The sequence below is a fragment of the Ricinus communis genome, chromosome 2 (genome assembly GCF_019578655.1).
Source record: "Ricinus communis isolate WT05 ecotype wild-type chromosome 2, ASM1957865v1, whole genome shotgun sequence".
Classification (NCBI taxonomy): Eukaryota; Viridiplantae; Streptophyta; class Magnoliopsida; order Malpighiales; family Euphorbiaceae; genus Ricinus; species Ricinus communis.
In genome coordinates, this window is record NC_063257.1 from 6,863,334 (window position 1) to 6,872,569 (window position 9,236).

A 9,236-nucleotide genomic window follows, 5' to 3' on the forward strand; every position below is an offset into this window, starting at 1 on the left:
TCATTATGGCAGTCCTACACGCAATAATGGAGACTCCATGAAAGTTGCAAAGTTAGGGCGAGGGATTGCCTCTTTGAAAATTCATCGTCCATTGATTTACAAGGTGTATTTACAAGTTACAGTGTGATAAAAAGAACCCTCAAACACTCTCAACCTCTGCCAGGCATTTGCTAGTCAGGGCGGCCACCTCTTCCAAGTACATAAAATTAGTAAAAAGAATTTACATTTTCAACCAAAACTATGATGATAAAACTCTTACACATTTGTATCACAAAATTTTCCATCCATCCGATTTTGAACAGCTTTAATAGCAGCAACTCTCGCAGCAGTCGCAGCTCTATTTGCAGCCTGAACTGCCTTGCTCACTTGATCATCCACCCGACGAAAGTGAATGGCGCTTTCTGCTGTCTTTCTAGCAGCCTACAGTTCAGAAACAAGAATGATCAAAGAGTGAGAATTGAGCAATATTCTGTCAGGGTCAAGATGTATTAAGAAAGCGAGTTGAGAGTGCAAAATCAAATACCTGAACAACGCGGAGGACTGCATCAGTTAGTGGAGGCAGAGATGTCCTAAGGATACCCCCATCCCATTCACCACATTTTGCATCACTGTTTCTGAAAGTATACATGCCATAACCTTGCCTCAGGCCTTCATGCCATGACCCCTCGTAGCAGTGGCCATTGGCAAAGTGATAGACACCAAAGCCATGGATTTTGTCTCCAAAGTACTCGCCGGCGTATTTATCTCCATTTCTGCAATGCAATCAATTTTCTCATTACCACTGGTTACAAGTAAAAAATAATTCAATATCATTGATCCACCACCAGGTTAAAATGTAAAAATATTAACCTGGATGACAACAGTCGGTAAGATATTCAACAAACTGTTAATTATGATAAATCAGTTACATTCAGATTTTCTTCAACAAACAGATGTCAGATTAAGCAAACAATGATTATCATAATTCACTCTGCCACCAATGGGTTGAAGAAATTAAAAATCCCACAAATTTGGTTCGAAACGTTCATAAATTGGAAATTCAAGTTTCCACACACTAACTAAAGAACAAAATATAAACGAAACTCAACTCATACAACAGTTTCTACTGTTTTATTAATCACAAACAAATAAGAACAGAAACCTTGCACTAAATCATGATCACACGTTGGGAAACAAACCAGAAGTGTTCAAAACTGAAAAGTCAAAGCACAGCCAGAAAAGGAAAACAAGGAATCAAGAAGTCACCTCAAGAATCAAGATGAGTAAATAAGTTTCCTTCTTTCAATCACAACTATAACTGCCTATCCAAGAGATTTGACAAAAATAATTCAAAACGCTAACTTTCCACTACTTAAATTACTCAAGGACAGTCTAAACAATACGCCCGCCCACAAGAGTGTTCAAAGGATCTGAATTTCAATTGTGGTAACGGAAGCATAGAAAACCCACAAGCAACCAATAAAAATTCAGCAAGTACAAGAAAATTCAATTGTTTCGTAAGTCATCAAAACTTCTAAATCAGTAGACCAATCACCATTATTGACGCAATAATTAAATTAGAAGAAGAAAAAAAAGTAGAAAATCACCTGAAATGGTAAACACCAACGCCATGCTTAACACCACACTTGAATTCACCAACATAGCAGCTTCCATCGGAGCAAGTTTGAACCCCAACACCATGACTCTGCCCATTACACCACTGACCAGCATAAGAATCGCCAGTGTAAAACTTATAAACTCCATAACCATGTCTTAAACCTTGTCTATACTGCCCTCTATATCTACTCCCTCTAGCCCAACTCTCTATTCCATAACCATCATATCTACCATCCACCCAATCACCTTCATATCTCCCATTAGCAAAGTAATTATAAACACCACTTCCGCTACATTTCCCTTTATGAAATTCACCTTCATAAAAGTCCCCATTGCTATAGAACTCTACTCCTTCTCTTATTATCTTCTTTTCCTTCTTGATTTTGTTATTGTTATCAGTATTTGACTCACCAATAAACCATTGAACAGGCTTTGATTTCGTTCTTGAAGTAGAAAGATGGAGTCTTTTACTATTTTCTTCCCATAATTGCTTGATTAATGTCAAATTTTGATTGATTAAGTTCTTGTTCTTGCTAGCAAAAAAAAGGGTTATGGCAATAAAAATTAGAGCTAATAAAAGATTCTCGGAGGTGGGTACTTCTTCTCTTCTCAGATAAAAGAAGAAAAAGAAAGAGAGAGAAAAAAGAGTAAAGAAAGTAAGAGAAACCATTGTAAGAACTGGTGTGAACCGAGCCGAACCGGTCCGTCTTGGAGTTGAACCAGACCGGTTCGGTTTTCTTCTGTCCTCTCTTATTTTTTCTTCTATTGGTAATAACTCTTCCTTTTGTTGTTGCTGAACAGGTATGATAAGGTCCTCCTCGGCTACAGAAGTTAGGCTATGGATTGATGATCGGACGGTGGGAAGTGAACGGAGGAGAGAAGACGACTGGTTTCTAGTTAACTTCGCTTGGCTTTTTGAACCGTCCATCTCTTAGTTATGTCCCCCAACGAGACTAAAAACCTCAATCTCCACCGTTGAAATCACCTAATGAGCTTTCCTGTACCTTGAGATTCTTATAAGTGTGGTTGTAACTGTTCCCGCCGGCGACATCTCAGGCGGCGCACGTTAAGCAGTGGCAGAGTGCGCACGTTAGCACACCAAAAAGAAGCAGAAACTTGAAAGCAAGTTCGTTCTTTTTCTTTGGTTTGTTTGAGAGAGGAAAAAAATTGAAGAGAGAGAGAGGAGTTGAAGCGGGTTTTGATGTGTATTTATGGTGTAAGGAAGAGAGGGAGAGCGATTTAATCTGGAACGTTGGATTAAGATCTAACGGTGACAGGGAGAAAGATCTCTTTTAGCCGTTGGATTTGATCTGAAAGGAGGTCCCGGTCTTGACGGGGAAATATGATGTGGTCGTCGGATCTAGATTCGGCTCTTTTTTGCCCTTTACTGTGGCAGGCCGGCACGTGCCACTTTATATTTTCAAAATTAAAAAAGAAAAAAGAGGAATGTTTTTTCTATGCATGCACGTTGTTAGGGTCTTCTGTTAGTTTTGTTGGTCTTATCACCGTTAAAATCTGTGGGTCATGGACTTATCACCGCTGATGCTCTTATGGTGTGGGAACTAAAGCGTGGTCCCGGATTTGAACGGCTTGATTTGGTGTTTCTATCGGTTTCTTTTCTTTTTCTTTTTTTTCTTTCTCAACTTATGATCCAGCTATTTAAGCTTGCTTTAACCTTTTATCTTACTTTTTTTTTTTTAAATCACATTTTATCTTAGTTTTACTAAATGTTTACTCGTACATCATATAATTATTATTATTGCTTTTAATTAAAATATTTTTAATTTAAATTCAAAATTATATATTTATTAAAAAAATATGCACAAAATTTAATCAATAATAATTTATATAGAAATTAATAATTTAACACATGTTGATTTAAGAAATTCTTAACTTAATAAAATTATTTATCATTTTTTAAAAGTCAGAATCAAAGAATGTTTTCTATCTTTTAAAATAAAGTTACATACTAATTTAATAAGACTAAGATTATAGAATAAAATATTTGAAAATATCTTAACTAGTCTTTGTAATTTTTGAATGTTTTAAATTAATATTATAATAAAATTAAAATAATTGAATTAGAATTAGATTTTTATATAATTAAAAAATTAATTAATATTAAAATATATCTGTTATTGAAATTTTATGTAATGCTTTTATAATTCAGCTTATATATATATAATTCTAATTTCATCAAACTTTCATTCTTTAATGAGGTTAGTATTACTACTTAGATTAATTTTTAAAAAATAAATTTTTATTAATGCTTGATATTTTTGTTTCTAAATATATAATATTAATTTATTAAATTTTTTAAATAACGAAATTCTAAGAAATAGCTAAAAAATAATATCTTAGATAAAGTAATATTGGATTGGCTTTTTAAATTGAGATTTTAGTATAATAGTATAATCCAATCATTTTAAATAATATGCAAAAATATTTAACTCTCATGGGTTTGGTTTAACGCTAATAAAAGTAAATAAATATGGTAAAAGAAATCAAGAGAAAAGAAGAAGATATTAAATATATTAAAAATTTGAGAGTTAAGCGTATATCTATTTCTTTTCGTGTAAATACATAAACTTATGCCGGGCCCACAGGATGGGATGGAAGTTTATTATGATGGGGGGATGAGGGCCGTTGATATTCGCAGGTTGTGGAGAGTTAGGATTGAAGGGGAAGATATTGATGGGATGTCACGTGAGGCAAGATAATGAGTTTCAATTGAGTAATGATCACAGCCTCCAGGGGCGGTGGATGAGAGGATTGATGAGTGGACAGAAGTTAGGAACAATGGTGTGATTTTAATTAATTAATTAATGACTATTTGATCAAAGTAGCAAAATTACCTCCACCTCCATAAGATTTTGTTTCAAAACTACCCTTCAAATTTTCAATAATGTATATAACCCATGCTCCTCAATGTTTTTACTAATTTTCTTGCATATACAATTCACGTGAGAGAGATACTAATCATTGTACCTTTCACTAATAGAAATATGAATAACTCTAGTTGTTTGGAATTAGATTGGCTCCAATATTTTGTTACACTTTTATAATTTTTCTTGATCAAATTCAATCTTTATAATACTTGATTCGAGAAACGTAAACTTTTAATAATTTACTGATTATAATAAATATATTTATATTTCAAGCTCAACTGAGTATACATGTATTTAATTTTTAAATTATATAATATTTTTAAAAAATTTTAAATTAAATTTAAGCTGTTCAAATATTTCACCGAATCAAATAAAAGTTACTAAATAAATTTTTATCGGACTCAAGTCCAACTTGAGTTTTGAATCTTACGATTGAGTCGAGTTCAACGGATGATGATACTATTTAAAACTTACTTGGCTCGATTATACTCTTTTTGGAGCCATAAATAACATTGTCTAAAATGCAGGATGAAAATGTTTTTGGGGGCTACACAGGAGGGTGTGGTCATAATTAAAAGTGATTTATGAATTGTTTCATGGAGTTGTTATCAAATTCACTTGCGCCCAAGAAATTCTTTTGCCTTTTCGAGGAGAGATGCTATTTGTGCGAACAGATACTTTACTGCTTCAACGATTACTTGTGAGAAAATGTCACATTTGCATTTCCATGGGAAATATCAAAAGAATTAAGTTAAAACAATATAAATGCAAACGTACTATTCTAGAGACTAATCATAATAGTTGGGTCCAAAAAAACGGATAGTATTTGCATGGCATTTAACACACATGTTCAATGGTAATTATTATTACAGGACACCGTCCAAAAAAACATACCTTATGTTCAAAAAGAATTTGAAATTATCCTACAAATACCATGTCTTTAATTTGTGAATATGCTATATTTCTATCTCTTTGACGAAAAGAAATAAATATAGAAAACTTCATCCCAACTGGGTCTATCATCATTTCTTAAATAACAAAACCAGGTGAAATCATATTATACCCTAAAAAGAAAACAAAAATACTATAAGATATAACCACATTAATTAGAGCAAATGCCCCTTTCTTTCTTAGGTCAAATGTTTTTTTTTGGAAATTTGCCTAATATGAAAACAGATTGGTTGCTTCTGGTTCCACAGTGATTTTTCTATTTTGCTGTATCTTCCTTCAAAATGACTATAATTGCAGCTCTACTTTGAAGAAGAGAAATCATGTAACTTGATTGCTAAGATAGGTTACCCAATACGAGATAGTGCAAATAAAAAAAGCTTTCTAGACGACAATTCAATATGCTCAGACAATTATATGAACACAAAAGTCAAAAGGGTAAATGAGTAACTACTTTTCATTTGATCATACTTAGAAAAAGATGGTAAAAAAAAAGAAAAGAGCAAGTTCACTTGGGATGGGCAAACAAAGATTAAACTTCCATGGATATAAAATCTTTGGCAATAAAATAAAAACTCAAAACTTTTATAATACAGAAGGAATTAGCTGTTGTTGTTGATGTATATTGCATTAAATTACTGGATAGGAATGGCATATTATTTGTATTTCACACTTTATAATTATTCTATATAAACTGCTCTTAACTATTAAACATAAAGCAGTCAAGAAAAATCCAAAGATCCCATTCCCCTTTAAATTACGAAAACAAAAGGAAAAGAAGGGAAGTTCTTAATCATTTCCTTTTCATTTATACAAAATATAAACTGTCACGCGTCATGATTTGGTTAATTTTACCAAATGCTGATTCTATTGATGCACTTATTCACACATTTATGCACAATAATTAATTAGAGCATTATCACTGAACAAAAGAGAAACATTTGTGAGAGATTAGGGAATGATATCACAACGTAAGACATTAACTACAAAATGTATTTCATAAGAAATAGTGATACATCTGATGTAACAATCACAAATTTTCCTTTTCTCTAAAAGAAAAAAATAAAGACACAATTAGACTGGTGTTTATAATAATTTAGCAGCCTCTTCTGTAGGTACATTGAACATTGATTAAACCGAAAAATAGAAAAGAAAAGAAAAAGAAAATCTCACTGTTTGTCTTTGTCGGGGACCATTGGTTTGTCAACATTTGCAGGCAATATAACACTGACCAGACTAACATGAAAGTAATATAATCTTAATTATAAACTAATGTAAAGCTCTAATGATATCACTCTTGTACAAAATGGAGGATCGGTATTATTCTCTCTAAATCTACGATGATATTTAAGTTAAATATTGTTCCAAATATATATATAGTTTTCATAGACTAGAAAAGTAGGCATTAGTGGGAATACATGTAAATAATACGTAATGACTTTGGACTGTAGTAAACATTAAGGGATTGGAAGATATATTTTTTATTTTTTGGATGCTTCCCTTCCCAGTCTAAATATAAAAGAATTCGGCCTAGCTACTTCACTCTCAACATTGTTTACGCATATCCCTATTGCCCATTGCCATCTCCATCACTCTTTTGAATAGCTGTCCAGCTGATCGGTAATGCAAATCTTTTGGTTCACTTTCTAGATGGGTCCAATTTTATATTGAAAATATTTATTATACAGTTTTTCAAAGGGGAGAGGACTCGAGACACATTTATATTTATATATATATATATATTCAAAATTGATGTAAAACATATTGAATAAGACACTTATGAATGTCAAAATACTCTTTCAAAAGTTTTAATACAGCTGCAAAAAATCTTTCAGTTTAATTTGAGTTGCGTGAGTCATGCTTTACCTGTTTATTTAATCGCCCCGCTTATATTCCCTGAAGTGCGAGTAAAGAATATGAAATACACTTCCACAGGCATCGGAAGGATGAGTAAGTTTTGGAAGGGCATAAGCTTGTAGTTTTCACCACACAGCAACACCTCCAATCAATTGAAATTTTGCTATATGGAAACAACTTTATGGGTACCCTTCTCTCTTTCTTCCTTTCTCTCGGGGATGGAATTGAAAATTGTAACACAATTTATAATGCATATAGACGAAACCTTGTATAGGAATAAAAATTTAAATTTCTATCTTGTATAATATATAACTTATTCTCTAAGGAAAAAAATGGATGTTTTTCTTTTAAATTGGATATTTCAACTGTTAATAGTCTATAAATTTAATTGGATTCTATTCAGTTGTGGTAAGATTTAGATCCAATCTGGTAAAGTTTTGCCTATAATATATAATTAAAAAGCTGCATCTATATAAAAAAATTATTTCATTATAATTCTTTATCATTTAAATCTTTTTGAGAAATTAGATCTGATAATCTCAACTTTCATATAAATTGATTCTATGTCAGCGAGACTCAATCGATAAAAAAACTACACAATAGAGAATAAATAATCATTCTTATAAAACTACTGTAAAAATAATGATTCATCTAATGTTAAAAAGCAAATTTGAATCCCATACTTCTGCTCTCAAAAACAAACTTTCTTACTATTTAAAATAAGCTTAAAGTGTTTTATGCACATTTAGTGAGCAATGTTATGTACCAACTTATACATCTGATTCAGTCCAGATTCTTTTCTACTGGTGCTGGATCCAACAAATGTGAGAAAATGTTTTTCCTGATTTGCTACATGCTAGCCTTTTTTGTTTTTGGTTAGAAATTCATCTCTTGTAGAAACCAGAGAATTATGGCCTGTTGCGGGATGAAATTTATACAAATGTGGTTCAACCTGAATCTGAACCAGATCATGCTAAGCTGGGACCATGATCATGAAGGCTTCAGCAAATATTTATTGAAGGCAATCTGCTTATCTAATTGCTTGGCTTGATGCCTGGTCTCACCTGTTTCTTAGCTACAACCAGTGTCTGCTTTCATACTATATATCACATCATAGGTTCAGACAGAGATAAAAAGAGGGAATTTTTATCCTTTTTTCTTTTTTCATATTGAATTATTGGATCGTTTTCACCACAATTATCATCAATCTTGAACATTTAATAGCCTTATGGTTAAAGGAAGCATTAGATTTGTAGATTCGTTCTAATCCATTTTTGGATAATATGCAAATAAAAATATGATTAAAATCTTCCTTTGTTTCTTTTTTTCTTTAGAAAGAAAAGGAAAACAAAAAGGTTGCTATCAATAATTTCAATCCGCAATCTCATGGGTTAGAGCCACACGAAATTGCAGCTTATCAGAACGAAAGGACTACTGGGTTATGGCTAAAAAAGAAGGTTATGATATACCCCCCAAATACAATGCCACTGGTTTATCCGCACACCTCATCATTATCAAACCTTCTTGTCCTTTTATCTTCTTCATTGTGTTATGTACCATCATTACTCAGAATAATGGTGTCTAAAATAATACTTCTCTCTCTTCCAATTGGGATGGCAGAAATGACAATTTGTTTTCTTTTCAGAAAAATAATGAATTTTATATTCCTCCTTAAATAAGTGTACTTTTTCATAAATAATAAATAATATTATATTATATATAACAGATTTTCTTTTAAATGTGACGATTACCTCTAATGTTGTGCAATCGTGTCTGCATAGTATTTGCAATTGATAAGTTTGGGGAAGCGAGAGGGACCCTCGTTGGATTTTGAATTTTGCAAATGAAAAACCCTTTTTGGCTTTTGTATTTTGGAGATGATAATTGTATTAGAATTATTGCGGAATCATTGAAGAAGTTTTTATTGGGAGAAATACAACATCTGAA

At 32.1% G+C, this 9,236-nt stretch overlaps 1 protein-coding gene across 1 annotated transcript; it reads right to left on the reverse strand.

Annotated features, from left to right (window-relative positions):
* Window positions 1-38: 38 nt before the first annotated feature.
* LOC8274097 lies at window positions 39-2,788 on the reverse strand. The gene is made up of 3 exons (XM_002513738.4): window positions 1,587-2,788; window positions 524-752; window positions 39-420 (listed from the first exon to the last, which is right to left on the reverse strand). The coding sequence occupies exons 1-3, from the start codon at window positions 2,522-2,524 to the stop codon at window positions 256-258; spliced, it is 1,332 nt and encodes a 443-aa protein (XP_002513784.1). The 5' UTR covers window positions 2,525-2,788; the 3' UTR covers window positions 39-255.
* Window positions 2,789-9,236: the final 6,448 nt, after the last annotated feature.

Coding starts and splice junctions, on each gene's coding strand:
- LOC8274097 (XM_002513738.4), bottom strand. CDS start 2,524: ATGGACGGTTCAAAAAGCCAAGCGAAGTTAACTAGAAACCAGTCGTCT. Junction 753..1,586: donor GTTGGTGTTTACCATTTCAG/GTGATTTTCTAC, acceptor ATTGCATTGCAG/AAATGGAGATAAATACGCCG. Junction 421..523: donor CAGTCCTCCGCGTTGTTCAG/GTATTTGATTTT, acceptor TCTGAACTGTAG/GCTGCTAGAAAGACAGCAGA.